Source organism: Chelonus insularis, unplaced genomic scaffold (assembly GCF_013357705.1).
Source record: "Chelonus insularis isolate UGA/USDA-ARS -01 unplaced genomic scaffold, ASM1335770v1 contig_355_pilon, whole genome shotgun sequence".
In the NCBI taxonomy this organism is placed as follows: domain Eukaryota; kingdom Metazoa; phylum Arthropoda; class Insecta; order Hymenoptera; family Braconidae; genus Chelonus; species Chelonus insularis.
In genome coordinates, this window is record NW_023276520.1 from 400,291 (window position 1) to 417,220 (window position 16,930).

At 31.0% G+C, this 16,930-nt stretch overlaps 4 protein-coding genes across 6 annotated transcripts; 3 read left to right on the forward strand and 1 right to left on the reverse strand.

Moving 5' to 3' along the window:
* The first annotated feature begins 953 nt into the window (after positions 1-953).
* Positions 954-7,470, forward strand: LOC118066766 (zinc finger protein on ecdysone puffs-like). Of its 3 annotated transcripts, XM_035083076.1 has the most exons (12): positions 954-1,137; positions 1,624-1,689; positions 1,819-2,042; positions 2,114-2,184; positions 2,567-2,644; positions 4,008-4,468; positions 5,140-5,293; positions 5,377-5,538; positions 5,612-6,091; positions 6,161-6,302; positions 6,390-6,624; positions 6,705-7,470. In XM_035083076.1, the coding sequence occupies exons 2-12, from the start codon at positions 1,664-1,666 to the stop codon at positions 7,216-7,218; spliced, it is 2,547 nt and encodes an 848-aa protein (XP_034938967.1). In that variant the 5' UTR covers positions 954-1,137; positions 1,624-1,663; the 3' UTR covers positions 7,219-7,470. The 3 variants fall into 3 exon arrangements, with proteins under 3 accessions (XP_034938967.1, XP_034938968.1, XP_034938970.1); XM_035083077.1 differs by lacking the exon at positions 1,624-1,689; XM_035083079.1 differs by lacking the exon at positions 1,624-1,689 and having other exon boundaries at positions 1,834-2,042.
* Positions 7,471-8,054: 584 nt separating this feature from the next.
* On the forward strand, positions 8,055-10,330 carry LOC118066788 (TBC1 domain family member 23-like). Its single transcript, XM_035083113.1, has 4 exons — positions 8,055-8,357; positions 8,438-8,879; positions 8,960-9,916; positions 9,986-10,330. Exons 1-4 carry the CDS (start codon positions 8,102-8,104, stop codon positions 10,245-10,247), a joined length of 1,917 nt encoding a protein of 638 aa, XP_034939004.1. The 5' UTR covers positions 8,055-8,101; the 3' UTR covers positions 10,248-10,330.
* Positions 10,331-11,896: 1,566 nt separating this feature from the next.
* On the forward strand, positions 11,897-13,305 carry Taf8 (TBP-associated factor 8). The gene is made up of 4 exons (XM_035083148.1): positions 11,897-12,228; positions 12,315-12,601; positions 12,681-12,831; positions 12,897-13,305. Exons 1-4 carry the CDS (start codon positions 12,090-12,092, stop codon positions 13,190-13,192), a joined length of 873 nt encoding a protein of 290 aa, XP_034939039.1. The 5' UTR covers positions 11,897-12,089; the 3' UTR covers positions 13,193-13,305.
* On the reverse strand, positions 13,242-16,899 carry LKRSDH (lysine ketoglutarate reductase/saccharopine dehydrogenase). The gene is made up of 5 exons (XM_035083147.1): positions 16,584-16,899; positions 15,798-16,509; positions 14,681-15,698; positions 14,089-14,602; positions 13,242-13,826 (listed from the first exon to the last, which is right to left on the reverse strand). Exons 1-5 carry the CDS (start codon positions 16,662-16,664, stop codon positions 13,329-13,331), a joined length of 2,823 nt encoding a protein of 940 aa, XP_034939038.1. The 5' UTR covers positions 16,665-16,899; the 3' UTR covers positions 13,242-13,328.
* Between the last annotated feature and the right edge of the window lie 31 nt (positions 16,900-16,930).

Below are 16,930 nucleotides of genomic sequence, written 5' to 3' on the forward strand. Positions count from 1 at the left end.
GTCATATATTGTTAACACAATGTGTAGTAATTTATTTTTAAAATGATTAGTATTTTATTGAATCTATGAATAAAATTTTTCATAACATAATAATGGAGTACGAGAATATTATTAGTATTTAATAAATATATAAAACTTTGTGTATATAGGAATGAAGTAAGCAATATATATTATTTTAGATTTGTATTCTTCAATGTATGTATGTTGTATGTTTCAATAATAATTCGAGTATCTTTTCTCAATGTTTTACTTTTTGGTTGTCAAATTATAATCGAATAAAACCTTTATTGAAATTTATTATAAACTTGAATTATTTATATTATATAAAATGTTAAAATAATCGATCATAAAGAAATAGATTGCGCAAAAAATATCCAATTAATTATTCAAGTTTTTTTTAATATTCTGTGTATAATGTATTGTTTGCTTATATAATAATGTACATATTAATTGTTATTGAAAGAAGCGAAAATAGATTCTAAACTGGACGGTTGATAAGTTGTTTCGAAAAACGTTAACGAGTCATGGAAAATGATCCCGTTTCTCCGAAAAACCGGGTAAAAAGAGTTCTGCTGAACCAAAGAATATTGTCGAACATAGAAGTACAAATTGTAGAATTTTTAACGATGAAAAATGCTTTATTCATAGCCAATTATGTGTCACGCTATAGTCCATTTTGCAAATTTACTCCATTTTGGTCAGAGACAGTCTGTATTTAAATAATTCTGAGTAAAAATATGGCGATGGCGAATTACTCAGAAAATAATTTTCGCCTTTATATAAAAATTTATCTTCTATTTTATTGTATTATAAACATTTTTTCTTTGTAAGAATATTAATTTTTTTTAAATACTATAACGCCACACATTTCAGCTAACGTACTAATAATATGTGAAACGTAATATTTTTGAATTTGCGCATCTAGGTAAGTTCTGTATAGTTTTATGAAACCCTTGTGCACAGTTTGTGTTACAAGTTGGTTTGGGCTGGTAAGACGCCATAAGCTGTAACAAGCCGACATTTTCTTCCGGAATTTCTGCTATTAGTTTAACTTCAAAGAAAAATCGAGAAATACATTGAATAAATAAAATATCAATTATAATAATTACACGTTACAACTACAACATTGATTTCTAGGTAAATATTATCATTTTTTATTATATTTTACATTTTCTATTACTTCACTTGCGCACTCCAACATGGTTATATCAAAAGGACGACTTCGTTCTCATGCACATACATATAAAATACTGGTCGATTACTGATCACAAAAGAATATCTTAATTTTTTCGCAAAAATTTTATTCCAATTTTAATTTATTCATTTCTTTTTTATAATAAAAATTTGTATTCATAATTACACAAAATTTTCATATAAGTAATAAGATAATGAAATTGATAATTTAATAAGGATCTTCATCAAAGATAAATAATATTTCTTGAGTTTATTTTATCTTATATATTATAATTCAGTTATGTTTTACTTCTAATTAAATATTAAAAATCATTTTAATGAATTTAACCAACAAATAATCTGTATAACCGACTTAAAGAAATTCTTTAAAATTGTCTGTTTTACCTGATTATATTGATAATGAAGAATGTAAATAAATTTTTTCTTTAGACATTTTTTCTTCTGCCAATCTGAAACATTAACCATAACCATGAGTTATGGCTACAATAAATACAGGTTGGTTTTATTCAGATAATTACAATTTAATAAAAACTGAAACTAATATTGAAAAAATTTGTTTTAAAAATTTGTAAAAATCAGGTAAATCGAAATTAGTGTTTCTACCATGTTCAATATATTTTTTAGCAACTCTGATATGAGTTCTAGAGGAAGAGGTTTCAATTCAAGGGGTGGTAGCTCTTACAGAGGCAATCGAGGTGGTGGAGGCAGTGGAAACAGCAGTGGAAATTGGGATAATAACAGCAGTAGCAGCAACATGAGTAGAGGAGGTTATAACAGCTCATCTCGTGGAGGTAGATTTAAATATTCTACACCTAATTATGACTCACGAAACAAATACAACAACTCAAGTAAGCTAACATTTACATATTTTATGCCAATAAAAAAAATCGATTTTCACTTATTTAATTCTTGTTTCTAGGCGGAGGATCCGACCGCTATACTAATCGAGGGGGTAGAGGTGATCACTCCAACAACTACAAACGTCCACGTGTGAGTATTATTATGTATAAAAATAATTAGGGCAAAGCTGAGTAAATTTTATCATTCTATTTTTTCATGATCACGTTTAATGAATATACATAAGGTGTAATGATATTAAATCATCGTTGATAACATTTTTTTTAATAATATGAGCTATAATCGCTTGTATTAAAAAGATCATAATATTTACAATAGCATGTCAATAGACAATTATATTAAAAACAAGTATGAGGACATATTTATAAACTAACTAAACTGTTCAATTATTTAACCATTTATTTTTCAATTCAATAGTTGGACAAGATAAAGTCTTGAATATTATGATGAATTTATTCAGCTCTTTCTTATTAAGAAAGAATTAAAAATGAGTTATAAATAATTGTTGTTTTAGGATTCGTATTCGAATCGCGATGACCATAGGTCATCAAGTGAATCAAATCGCAAACGTGTGAGGAATGATTCGTATCAGGTATGTATTTAAATATCGTAAGTTCTTATTTTCATTGCTGTCAAGAAGAAATTAATCAAAAAGTAAACGTTTGGTGAATAACGTAGTTTTTAAAATGTCTAATCATATTAATTAATAGTTAATGATGATAATATTGATAATATATCTGTTAAAAACCCATTCACCTCATACAGTAAGTCGTTGAAAAAAATATAGAAATATAAATTAGTAAAGTAAATAAGATAAGAGGCGAATGGGACTTGAGAAAAAAATGAATTCATCAATCCACGATTCGTGAACACTCATAAATGTTAGTCTAGTTATTTATATTGGGGACTCAACTTTTTCCTACTTTCCTTTCAAGCTACGCGCCGATGGCTGCTTGAACATCCGTGCTTTTAGCGTTGGGACAGCACTGAAAATGCTCCAAATATTAAGATGAAATAGAATCAGATATAAAAGACTATAGTCACATACGAATGAACTGAATAAATCCATATCGTTGGATACAATGAAAACTGACGTCAAAGATTTGCATTTAAAATATGCAATTGAATCTAAAAACGTTTGAGGCAGATATTAATTAGACAAAAGTTGTCCGGTTATTTACATCTAAGGATAAAGATAACGAACGAGTTCGATAAAATAAAAAAGATAAGAATACTATTACGCGTAGAACAAAAAATATGTTGGTATACACATGTAAAAAAAAATTCATCTTTTTTACATAATACCGTTAATGCCTCTGTTTACAAATAATTCTTAACTTATTCAACGTACAACGGCATCATTGAGATTTCTTCAATTTCCATTTTTCTAATCATGGATTTAATCCAACTAGTTCATATAATTAGTCCGAAAAAATATACATATCCAATCAATAACTAAAGAAAAACGGTTTCAGAAATATTACCAATCTATACTCGGCTTTCCTGCATGAGTTTGACAAATGTTCATTTTAAAACTGCCAATATTTTTTTATCAAATACATATTCTATGATTACCGTAGAGAAAAAAAGGTTTAAACTGCTGCAAGCAAAAAAAAACCTTAGTTTTCATAAATATTGAAGTTCCAGCAACAATCCTTGACAGAGGTGTTGATCGTTAAAAATAATAAAATTTTAAATAAATGTATATATATATAAATATATATATTGGAAACTCAGGTTTGAAGTAAACGGACTGATAAGAAACAGGTTTGCGAAGCGTGAGAATTATTCATGCAAGTACGGAGAATACGAGAGTATAAAACAATAAATTTAAATGATTTTATGATTTGACAAGTTCTAAATAGAGAAAAATCTATTGAAAAATATGGCTATAAGACAAAAAACAAAAAAAAAGAAAAGGTGGTGGATGGAGAAAATTGAATTTGATTTGGCAGGGTGAAGGTAGCAGTGGCTCGCAGAGGTACCCTTCATCGTATAGCGGCTCAGCAAGTTCAGCAGCTTATAACGACAATAAAAGATCATCTTCGTCAACGGTTTATGAGGATAAAAGGCAAGGTGATCGGGGATCATCATATCATCGGTCTGAGGAACGGCATTCATCAACATCAAGGAACTATGCTGCTCCACCACCGCCACGTATAAGCGACATGGCACCACCAGCTCAAAGATATTCAACGAACCGTGGAAGAATATCTCGTCAAGGTTCTAACTACCGTGGAAGGGCCTCAGCACGTGGAAGAGGTTCAAGCTTCCGAGTTGGAAGTTCACGCTCCGATCTATTGAGCCGTAAACGTCAGCTCACATCGAGTTTCGAGTATCGCCGCAAGCTGCTCACTTCGCGTTCACGCGACTACATCCAGCGGGTGCGCTTGGCCTCATCTAAAATACGAAGGAGGTAATTTATTAGCAAATCTTACTTGAAAAAACATACGCGATGTCACAATGCCTTCAGGCAAGTTGTATAAACTAGAGTATATATTGTAATAAAATTAAAAATAAAAAAAAGTGAGGAAGTCACTTGCTTATGCATCTATACTGAGCAGGTAGATTAAAAGATAAGCAAAATAAAAGTGAAGGGAACAAAAATGTCACGAATAAATTTTATTAAACAAGTCAACTGCCGATAAATAATAATAATTAAAGATTTAAAGAAGGCAAAAATATTTGAAACAGGGTTTAAAAATGATTTTAAACACGCATAATTGAAATAAAAATAAAAAATACGCATTGCGTCCAAGACAATTTATCTTAATTATGAATACCAGAGGCTACTATCATTTTATATTTTGTCATTATAGAAGCTAGATGTTTATAAAATATAAATAATAATAATTATCATAGAAACGAACATAATTATTTAACAGTCGTTCTGAAGCACTGGTGTATCACGATTGCACTTAGAAAAAAATTGCATTTATTGCAATGTCAGACACATGATTATTGGTTTAATAATACGAAAAAACTGAATTTATAAATGATTATTATAACTGACGTATAAAATGGAAAATGAAATACGATGAATGGAAATAATTTATTTCAAAACGAAATTGCTGTGCCGTTCTGCAGCGGTACTAGGCTTTCCGGAAGTAAAAAGGAGTCAGGATCTGGTTCCAGCATGAAGGACAAGGATAGAGATTTGGCCAAGGCTATTAACGATGAATTTTCTGATGAGGAAGATGAAGAGAAAGATGTTGAAGACAATTGGATTGTAGATGAAAAGGTATTAATTCTTATTTTATTGAAAAAATATCCATCAGATTATGTTTGGCCTTTTTGATTTAATGTCTATTCCATCTATTTTAGACGGTAAAAAGTGAAGAGAATCAAAGAGAAAGTAATGAAAATGAGAAAAAAATTAAGGAAGAAAAGCGCAAAAAAGAGAAGTCAGATCGACAAAGTGCAGATGAGAATGACGAAGAAAAAGATGAAGAAACGAAGAGAGAAGAAAATACTGATAAACGAGAGGTAAATAATCATTATTTTAGAAAATAAATAAGAATTATTAAAATAAATGGATATAATGTATTATTATTTTTAGAACGAAGAAGATGAAAGAGAAGAAGAACAAGATAGAAATGAAAAGGAAGAAGGAGGAGAATCTGATGATGCTCTAAACAAACGTGATAGACATTATATCAAACTCACTTGTCCACATTGTTCTTATCGCAGTACAACATTCAAAGAATACTCTCTTCACTTATTTTCCGGCCGACATAGTACAGCAATGCGAAGAATCGCTGCTCGTCATAAGGCAAGTTTGGCACGTATGCGTGTTCTTCAACGTCAAGAACAACGAAGGAAAGAAGCTCGAGAAATGGCTCAAGGAACATTACCATCTCGTACAATGTTTTGTCAAATTTGCAAACTTAATTATCGATCATTAAAGAAGAAGCACCATCTTTCTGAATCTCATCATCAAATCAAACGATTCCTTACTCCTTTCTGTCGAGTATGCAGGGTTCAATTCCGTTCTCCAATGCTCTTTGAAACACACATCTGTTCTTTGGATCATATCAAGGTAAATTGAATTTTTTTTTTCTAAATAGATCTCTTTCAGTTGAATATCATTTTATTTTATTCATTCCAGCGAAAAAGTACTCTAGATGAGAGAAGGAATTCTGGTAATACAGAAGGTGAAGGTGAAGGTGACTCTAGTGCACCAGAAGAAGATGATAAAGATCATAATCTTGAAAACTTTATGACTCTCGATTCTGTTGGAGATGTCGATGGTATATAATAGAATATTTATGAAAGAATATATTGATACACAAGATTAGATTTTATATATTAAATAATGCTTTTTTGTTATATAAAAGCTGAAGAAGATGAAGAATCTGGTGAAAAGAAAAAGAAAGAAAAAACAGAGAATGAAACTGCACCTGCTGAACCAGAGAAAAAACCGAAGAATAAGCAAATGATTAAAGTTGGAGTTGAATATATCAAACGAGTTGAAGTACAATATTGTGAGCTTTGTAAAGTATATTTGCCCAGGAACGAAAATTCTGAGAGAGCTTTGGCAATGCATTGTTCTACCAGAAGTCATCTCAAACGGTATTTGAGTTTCTTATTTAAATATTAAAAATATTCAATTATTTATATTATTTTATTAATTGGTATTTTAAACCTTACAGTTATGTTCGTGATAATGACGATAAAGCGTTACGTCGAGAAGCTGAACGTATTCATCTTCAGACATCATCAACAAATAATACATCTAATAATTCAACAACTACTGAAACTATTAAAGGCTCACCTAAGAGTCCTCAGCAAAATAATCCAGGATCAAATGGTAATTCAAGCATGTTAGAAACCACAATGAATTCTGAGGAAGGAACAGAAGATGATTCATGTCCAAAAAATTCTGAAGTTCAAAATAACATCAAACAAGAATCTAAAAGTCAAGAAGATGACGAAGATGATTACCGAAATGATGGTGATAAAATTTGGGAGGATGTTGATAAAGATTTAGGAGATATTTTAAGGGAAGTCGAGCCAGGCAAATCTAGTGATGATGAAGATTCACGTTATGATAGATTCAAAAATTCCGAAAAGAAGGCACAGCAACATAATAAAGAAAAAAATTCAGAAGAAACCGATGATAATAAAAAAAATGAAGGCAAAATAAAGGAAAAAAATGATAAATAAATGGTAAATTTTGTAAAATTTTATTTTATATTTCTTTAAGAGTAAAATTTCTCTGGTTTTGTGTTTAAATGAATTAACAAATGATAAAAAAAAAAATAACAAAAAATATTGTCAAGAAATTTAATGACAGTTGACTCAAGTCAATAGAATTCGTGTAATAATATTATTGGGCTCTTAAGTGATGGAGTATATTCATTAGCTTAATGAGAATTACTCGATGAAGATTTGCGATAATTATAATCTAAAAAAAAATTAATTAAGAAATATAATAATAAAAATACAACTACTGAGACAAAAAAAAAATTTTATCAATAATAATGTACTTTTATGTTAATACTGTTGTAATTATTATTTATGTTTAATATGTCTTATACAATTTCTTAACAACAAAAAATAGACTTTGTGCGCGTTTTGTTAAATCATTCACAATTTATATAACATGTAACGTAACGGTAATAATCATTTAAAAAATAAAACATTTTCATCATTATACATCGTGTGAAATAAAACATTATTAGGATAAATTTTTTTAGATATGAACTCTGTTTATCTTAATAACAATTGATTTTTAATAAGTTCCACTTTTTCTAGTTAAAAGATAATTATGTAAGAAAATAATAACAAATAAATCAATTAAATATATATAATTTTTTAATTTATTTAATAAATATTTCATCTTTTATACCGCTAATATTTATACACTTGGCTCCAATTTATATTTTGTAAAATACTGAGTTATCACTTGTACACTTCTAGAACATCTCCAATAATTTTTAAATATTGTCCTTAACATTTTATGCTTATGGAGAATGTTCGATAACAATTTTAATCTAATTTTTACAAATACTAAAACTAAGTTTTATTTTTGAAATTATTAATAAAAATGCTTGGACCTGTGGTAAATGAACATGAAGAATTCGATATTTCCGATGATGAATCGAATCTAAGTTCTTACTTATTTAATCAAAAATCTTTGATAGATGCTTTGAAAATACCATCTGATAAAGATTTATTAAAACTACGTATATGGGACATATATCTAGATGATTCTGAAGAAGCTCAAAAACTTATTTATGCTACAAATTTATTTGATCTTCCTGAACAGAGTGCCATCGAAGAAGATTGTCGACGAATAATTGGTAACATTTCTTTATAAATACGAGACAAAATCCTGTAAATGACTTCTATTAATTATTGTAAATAAATTTTTGATTGACAGATGCACTTCAAATTGAAGAAGAAGATCAAGAATCAGTTCTTTTAAACTTAAAAGTGATTATTACAATTTATTGTAAAAGTGAAGGGCTAAAATATAAACCTGATAATGGATGGATAGAGCTATTAGGAGTATTGATACTAAAAGGTTTTTCACGATTTGAAACATATAATTTATTTAAAAACATGAGAGATATTTATGTACCAAATATTGAGGCACATGGATATTTACTGCGTCTTCTACTTCTCTATCATAATCCCGAGCTTTGTTTATTCTTCGATCGAAACAACGTTTGTCTCATTAATTCTACTCACGTGTGGACAAATACATTATTTGCTGGCGTCTGTAACATACCAGTAGCAACTTTAATTTGGGATTATATATATAATTTCGAGGATACCTTTTTTATTTCTTTTTTATGTCTAGCGATGATTATCACATTCAGGTAAATTTAAGTCTTTTGAAGTAATGATACTTTACATATTATCTTATTGTTTTTACTAAATTGTTATTCGATTTTTGCAGTGAAGAAAATAAAATAATGCATGTCCAAAGCAAACAAAAAAAAATAGAAACAGACATTGAAGCGTTTCCTAGCTCAATAGATGAAAAACAGATAATGGAATTTTTAAAATTGGCAGCATCATATGAACTTAGAACACCTTCGTTCTTTAAACAAAAATATTATCCATTCATTTTTGGAAAGCGTCAAGATCTAGATAATGAACTTACTGATTTATGTTTACCTGTATCAGCACAAGAAGTGATGAGAAATGTATTTGTAACTTCTCCAGTTGATGAACCAAAAGCTATCAAATTTTTTGTTGCTGACTGTAGACCTTTAGAACAATTTAATAATGGTCATCTACCTGTTGGATATTTTATAGATTGTGATTCAATCTTTGAGTTAGATGCTCCTGATTACGTAAATATATTAAAAAAATCACAGAAATTTAAGGATATGTTTAAATCAAATGAAGAAGATTATCCACTTTCTAAGCACGTTACAATAATGGGAAATGGATTTTTAGAAGATAATGAATGTGTTCAAGTTATTATTAAGGATCTCCTTCAGAGTTATATTCCTTATGTTAGTATTATCATTGGAGGTTACCAAGCAGTTCATAATTATTTTAGAGAACATGTTGGTCAGTATCTTATTGATCATAATAATCGATCGTGCTTAGCTTGTATATTAAATACATCGATGGAAGAGGAGAAAGATCAGCTTGTAGAATTGATGGAAACTGAAAAAGAAGAAGAACCACTTGGATTATCTAATAGAATAAGGACTAATCTTACTCAAAGAGGAAGAGAAGTCAATGAAAAAATAATGCGATGGATTAGAATTAATCCCCATTTACATAAAAGTCTCGACAGTGAAAAATTTGAAACAGTTTCCATTACTGATTGGGTAAAAAATCCGAATGTTGTAAAATTAGTGGAATGTAAAGAAATAACTAAAAACAATACTTACAAAAGGTAAACTATTGAATCCTTGCATCATATTAAATCAAGAATCGGTTAAAAATAATTGTTTTTCTATTTTAGTTTGCTTATTATTACTGATTGTCAGCTACTTCTAATCCGTGAGAAGAGAGCTTTCAAGAAAGAAGGAAAATTAATTGTTCAATGTCCTATAATGAGCATCGGAAGAATTTCTGCAAGTAAAAAAAATAGCAATATTGTAACTTTCAAGCTTGACAAAACAAATGTTGATGTAACTGCTCCTTCAGACAGTTTTAAACTTTATATTCCTGGTTCCCAAGAAGTTGTTAAAGTAATTAGGGAGATAATTACATCGAAATGGTAGATTGATCAGAATGATTCAATTCCTATTTCAGTTAATATTAATATAGTTTAATATTCATAATTTTTTAATTAAGAATTGATTGATGTAAAACAAATAATTTATTGAATAAATAATACATTTACAATTACTAAACACGATTAATTTAAATTACCTTATATGATTGATCATAGAGGAGCTAGTGATTACTCCAATCACAGGAGAGAAACCAGTATAGAAGTCCAATGCCGTGTTAAAAATCCGGACGGAGTTTCGGTCAACATGTTGGTATTTTGGGTCAACATGTCAGTAATCGCAGGTCACAACATGGAAGTTTCTGTAAACCTATCGAGCAATGGTGCTGCACCAATTTATTTTAGCCACCCCTCGTAATCTGAGAAATAAATGAGATAAGATTTGTGGTCTCTTTTACTCTCATTATAATAATTCTAGCAAAAAAAAAAATAATTTACCCTTTGACATGTGACCTCTACGACTTGTAAAAAAATTGTCCGACTGTAGGGTTTTACCTAATTGTGCAAGTTTCGGAATGGATTTTCACATTTCATTGAAGAATAGAAACGGTCTAATGTTAATGTTCGACCATGTATTTTCTTGATGTTATGAAATAAGGTACTAGATTAGATATAATGAAAACAAATTTTTTAATTTGCAAAATAAGGGTAAAACCGGATATGGCTATAATTTTAGCATAAATTATGCTCGGATCATAATTTTGACTACACCAATGGAAAGCTCTAGCTTTCAGGAATCCAATGATATGCTTGCGGTCCATGTACCTCTCATAGATAGTGTGTCTCGGGCATGATCCGAGCATAATTTATGCTAAAATTATAGCAATTTCCGGTTTCACCTTCTGTTCCGTTTCTACGGGCGTTGAGGAAAATTGTTATTTAAGGTTGAATTTCGGAGCATCGAAACGTACAGAATAACCCTTGATTATCAAAATTGAAGAATTTTTCGTCCTAACCGCAAAAACGGCAAAAAATCGTAATTATGCTCGGATCATAAAATCAAGGATGCCATTGGAAAGATCATGACGAGGCGGTTTTAAAACACTGGCTATCGACTGTATTTGGTTAGTAAAATCAAGAGATATTCTTGAAAAACTGCAATACATAAAAAATATGCATAACTTCTATGCTAATGATGCTACGGGGTTGATCGAGAGCTCATATGAAAGATCTGGACCCAAGTGAAAAATTGGATCCCCCCTACAGGATATCCCCGTCAAAAATGCCGTATCTCGCTTAGTTTCCGAGTTATGAGCGTTTAAAGGTTTTTCTATGTTTCATCATAGCATAGGTTTGTTTTTCGCCTATAACTCACGACCTATGAGAGGTACATGGACCACAAGCATATCATTGGATTCCTGAAAGCTAGAGCTTTCCATTGATATAGTCAAAACTATGATCCGAGCATAATTTATGCTAGAATTATAGCCATCTCCGGTTATGCCTTATTGTGAGAGCTGAACAATTCATTTTCGGCATATTTGAAGTCGTGATGATCAAATTCTTTCTAGAGTTCAGTTGCTATTGGCTCCCCATGATCAATTTTTTCTCCTTCTACCACATTTTTTACTACTGCGCATGCGTACAAGTGTGGATGACGAATTTTCTTCTCAGCTCTTCCAACAGTCTTCATTCAGCTCTTGACATAGAGTAGGCAGTTAGTATTCTTTCGTCGTAAACGAGTTTATTTACTTTGACGTTTGTTTACAAACATAAAACTTAACAAAAAAATTATACTTATTTGTACAATAGATATTTATCAAATTATTTGTAGGTTAGTAATTTTATATTGTAAAAATATTGTACACCGAGAGGTTAGGTTCATTCAGAAATGACAACTATGGAAGTTCAAAGCTCTAATGCTCGAAGAAAAATTCTAAATCATGCAGTAGGAAGTATTTTAGCAGAAGCTGGATTTGATAATTGTGAAAAACAAGTCTTAGAAACTCTGACTGAAATGCTACAGTGCTGTAAGTATACTATTTATCTTACAATGGTTTGTTTTTCATTTCATTAAATACAACAACAATAATGATTATTCATTTTAATCTTTCAGTTATTGTAGAAGTTGGAGAATCTTCAAAAAATTATTGTGAACTTGCTAGTCGTACTGAACCTTTAATAGCTGATGTTATCGTGGCACTTATAAATATGGGTTTTAGACTCGATGGTTTAGAAAACTACGGTCGGAGGCCTAACAAAACTGTGCTACCTTCATTACAACAACAAATACAATCAAAACAATTAAGTATTTTACAGGCTGGTGTGAAACAATCGCATCCTTCACATATACCAGCCTATCTTCCACCGTTTCCTGATCCTCATGCTTATATTAGAACACCAGTAAGTTATTTTATACGTCTTATCAAATACTCAACCTACTTTTCTGATATATTTTTTATTATTTATATTCTTTTTTCAGACTCATAAGCAACCTGTTACCGAATATGAAGCTATAAGAGAAAAAGCAGCCGTTCAAAAACGAGATATCGAACGTGCATTAACAAGATTTATTGCTAAAACTGGAGAAACTCACAGTCTGTTTATTTCTGATGATTTATTTTCATTTCCATGTAAGTAATTAAATTTATTCTGACTTCATAAAAGATCCTTATTTACTTTTTAAATGTAATTTCAGTAATTGCCTGTAAGCCACAGTTTCCATCTTATTTAATGGCCCTGTTACCTCAAGATCAAATTTTTGAACCTGAACCAGAATACAACTTCGAACCAAGTCCAGGCAAAAAAAGGAAAGACCAAAAAATCAAAGAAGAAATAAAAGATGAAAATGGAAATTCTAATAAACCAGCAGAAATATCTGAAATGAATGAAGAAGTTTCAACACAACAAGATGTAATAGATAATCCATATTTGAGGCCAGGAAAAATACCAAAGAATACTAAAACATTGGGATTTGGAGCACCAGCTTCTTGATGAAACTCAAATATTCCCATAGGTAAAAAATGATGAATTAAATAAATCATCGACTGTATATATTTTTATTAATGTATTTTTAATAATAAAAAATAATTGTTTACTATATAAAATATGTTATACATTTATTTATATTTTAATGCCATTTTGAACTTTCAAAAGATTCAATTCCTTCTGATTTTAATCTACTTAAAATAGGACGATAAATATCAGGTGTAAAAGGAAGTATTACACCTTTTTGTTGGATCTCTCCATCGAGTATCATCTTTGTTGCAATTGCCGTAGGATATCCAACAGTTCTAGACATTGCTGAGTGTCCTTCAGGGTCACCATAAATAACCAGGTTAATTCCTTTGTCTTCTACTTTATTATCTGGCCATAGAACCCGTATGTCGTGGCGTAGAATTATGAGATCACGTTCATTTTTATCATAATATAATCTCTTCGATAAGTAATGAGTGAGAGTATCTAATGGAGTATTTAATTTCACTACTGATTCTTCAGCTAAAAGACCTAGTTGTTCGATTGCTTGAGCTTTGTCTTCTGAGTTAACACGTTCAATAAGCTTCCGTTTTAGATTTTCATAGAAAATATTGTCATTCATTAATCCAAGAAGGTTACAAATTAAGGTCCGCTACGAGAAAATTATTAAGTTCATTATAAAAGTAGAATGTTCTGGCAAAGAAGAAAGACGTATATAGAAAAACCAGGTAAGCGTTTGGACAGGTATGGGCTACGGTTATTTCCCAAAGTCTCTTCTAGATTAGGACTACCTGACAATAAGACTTGCAATAAAAATTTTGCTAAGTATTCAGTCACGGGGACTTTGATAAGTCTCAATAGCTCATACCTGTTTTATTGTATACCTTCGTTCTCAGGTTTGGAGAATTACTCACCCATGTTATATCTGGGCCATTGGGATGAAGACTTGGATGTGGATTGGGATCAATAAGTCCTAAATATTGAAGTGCTTGAACTGTTTCACTGAATCCTTCAAACCTTAAAGTACCTCGCAGAATTGTATTAGCATTATGGATACCGTATAAATCTTTGTAAACAGTGCTGTCCCTGTTTGGAAATCCTTCTAGTGCAAATCCAGGTAAGAAATCAAGACCTTGAACTGCCGACATCAAATCTCCACCACCAGCAATTTCAACTACTTGTCCATTGTGATAATATTTAGCAGGCGATAGTGTATTTAATAAAGCTCCACGTGGTGACCAACTAAATTTATATCTTAGAGGATTGTCTGAGCATTCAGGAGCTGGTAGGCCTCCACACCAAGAAATAAATGATTCAATTTTACCACCGGCTTGTTTTACATCATCGAAACACTCTAATGCTAATAAATGATCAACACCGGGATCCAGACCTATCTCATTAAGAATTGTAATACCCGCATTTTCAGCTCTAAAACATATTTAAAATAAAAATAGTTGGCATAAAATGTACAAAAAGTGAAATAAAATTTTTTCAACATCAACTTACTCATCATGGAGAGCTCGAATTTTGTCATTAAGGTAACTAGCAGTAACAAGATGTGTTTTAGTTTCAATACAAGTCTTTGCAATAACATGATGTAAATCATAAGGTAATAGAGAAACAGCAACATTTGCAGAACCAACAATTTCTTGTAATTTATCAGGACGTTCAATAACATTAAGAAACTCTGATTCAACTCCTGGATATTTATTAGCTAAAGTATCAGCTTCATCTTTAAAATGTGAACAGACAATAATTCTAACATTTCCATCTCTATGTAGGTACTCTACAAGTGGAGCAGAAACATAGCCAGCTCCTAAAACAACAACTGTCTTTGTTTGATTATCACCATTATCAGCTTTGTGTTTACTCTTCTGATTAAGTTGTCTTAATTCTTTAATGTATTCAAAATTAGGAGTCAGTCGACCGTTAGAAGCAATAATAGCTCCATACACTGCTGGACTAAAGTCATGTTCTTCAAGTGGCTTCTTAGCATCAGATTTAGCAATAATCTCTTTAGCATATGGAAAAAGTAAATCACCAAAAAAGTCTGTTGATTCCTTAGGTAATTGTGTAGGCATATTATCAATAGAACAAACTAAAACTCCAGGTCCTTTAAAAGACTTGGTATCTTTATTACGATCAGCATCGTAGAGACAAAAAGGTGTATCAATGGTTGTGCATTCATTCATAAATTCAATACTGCCACCAGGATCAGCAGAAATGTCACATATCGCGAGCATACGATGTGGCAGAGCTGGTGCTCCAACGCTAATAGGCAGCCAAGGTGTATATGCTGGTCTCAATAAATATTTAGCATCAGGAATAGTTAATAATTTGGGTGAATCAACAGCCCAATATATACCATTTATTATAACCGAAGCATAAGGTGCAATTTTTTTGCTAAATGTTGAAATATATCGCTCTGGATGTTTATCGTATTCCTCGGGATCATAAGCACCATCTTCTTTCCTCTCCAAGTGATGTCGTCTTCTTATTTCACAGCCGTATATCTTGTTTGTATCTAATGTGGCACAGAAAGAACGAAATACGAGGGTCATTGGACAGGCTATCATTTTGACATTATCAGTAGTAATAATAATTTCAAGATAAATATACTTACCGCCGTGCTCAGCGACTTTCCTTAGACTCATTGGATCTACATATTCATGAGGAAGTTCTTGAAAAACTTCTTGGCCACCTTGACTTACATTTCCGCTACCTGTGAATACAAATGTTAGTGGCCCTATTGATTTTGGCATTGCACCCAAAGCTATTTCATATCCAACATCACGTATCGCTTGTCTGGCAACCGCTGAATCTCGATAATTATGTGCTGGACCAATGTGCATAAATGGAGTGTGATGGCCTAGTGCTAGAAGTCGTAGTCCTAATCCATGAAGGATATTTATCATTCCAGCAACTCCTGCATATTTGCCAAAAGCAACAAGTCGTTGACCATCTTTGTCAGTAAGTTTCTCGTAATCAACTAGACGAATATTTTTTGATAGTACAGCATCAAGAAGTGGCATATTACTTTCCTGAGCTTTGATTGTGTGTGAAAAGAAACAGTAGGTTTTGTTAGGAATTAGATGATCTATAGGGACTTGTTTTACTCCAAATATCACTGACGCTTCACTAATATCCTCTTGAAGATGAGCTCCAGCTGATAGGTATTTTTGAGCTGGATAAGCACGTCGATTACTTGGCTGAACAATTACTTTTACTCCAGCTCTGATCAGCCGACGAACATTGGATGGTGCTAAAGGTGCACGTCTTTCCCATACTGATTGATCTTCTCTTCTTATTGCTATAATTTTGCCTTTCAAGGGGTTCTGTGGAATAAATATAAAATGATGAAAGAAAATTAAATAAGAATTTAATAAATTAAACATCAATTAATACTTACAGAACTGTTGTAACGAACGTGAGAAGTAACATGTGGACATTTAATACGTTTGAAGACAAATAAATCGAGAAATTGTCGCATGATAATTAATCTTTATATCTTAAAAACTATCAGAATAATAAACTATGTAATCACTACTTCTCAATTAAAGTCACTGTCTTAAGATTTCATGATGCAGCAAATCAATGTCTGTTCGTCAACGATAAAAAAATAAGAATGCTTACAATATGAAATCAATCTACACGATGACCTCTTCCCTTATCGTATACGACTTTTATGCTAAATGCCCAACCCTTATCTTACAGAAGGTAAAATTCAACGTAATAAGCCTAGTTTCTGCAATACTA

What these genes read in the sequence shown, in the direction of transcription:
- LOC118066766 (XM_035083076.1), top strand. Translation starts at nt 1,664, where the DNA reads ATGAGTTATGGCTACAATAAATACAG. An exon ending in ACAACTACAAACGTCCACGT is followed by an intron (nt 2,185 to 2,566) that starts GTGAGTATTATT and finishes TTGTTGTTTTAG; the next exon opens with GATTCGTATTCGAATCGCGA. An exon ending in TCATCTAAAATACGAAGGAG is followed by an intron (nt 4,469 to 5,139) that starts GTAATTTATTAG and finishes GCCGTTCTGCAG; the next exon opens with CGGTACTAGGCTTTCCGGAA.
- LOC118066788 (XM_035083113.1), top strand. Translation starts at nt 8,102, where the DNA reads ATGCTTGGACCTGTGGTAAATGAACATGAAGAATTCGATATTTCCGAT. An exon ending in AGATTGTCGACGAATAATTG is followed by an intron (nt 8,358 to 8,437) that starts GTAACATTTCTT and finishes TTTGATTGACAG; the next exon opens with ATGCACTTCAAATTGAAGAA. An exon ending in AAAAACAATACTTACAAAAG is followed by an intron (nt 9,917 to 9,985) that starts GTAAACTATTGA and finishes TTTCTATTTTAG; the next exon opens with TTTGCTTATTATTACTGATT.
- Taf8 (XM_035083148.1), top strand. Translation starts at nt 12,090, where the DNA reads ATGACAACTATGGAAGTTCAAAGCTCTAATGCTCGAAGAAAAATTCTA. An exon ending in GACTGAAATGCTACAGTGCT is followed by an intron (nt 12,229 to 12,314) that starts GTAAGTATACTA and finishes TTAATCTTTCAG; the next exon opens with TTATTGTAGAAGTTGGAGAA. An exon ending in ATGCTTATATTAGAACACCA is followed by an intron (nt 12,602 to 12,680) that starts GTAAGTTATTTT and finishes TTCTTTTTTCAG; the next exon opens with ACTCATAAGCAACCTGTTAC.
- LKRSDH (XM_035083147.1), bottom strand. Translation starts at nt 16,664, where the DNA reads ATGCGACAATTTCTCGATTTATTTGTCTTCAAACGTATTAAATGTCCA. An exon ending in GAAAGTCGCTGAGCACGGCG is followed by an intron (nt 15,699 to 15,797) that starts GTAAGTATATTT and finishes GTGCCACATTAG; the next exon opens with ATACAAACAAGATATACGGC. An exon ending in ATTCGAGCTCTCCATGATGA is followed by an intron (nt 14,603 to 14,680) that starts GTAAGTTGATGT and finishes AATATGTTTTAG; the next exon opens with AGCTGAAAATGCGGGTATTA.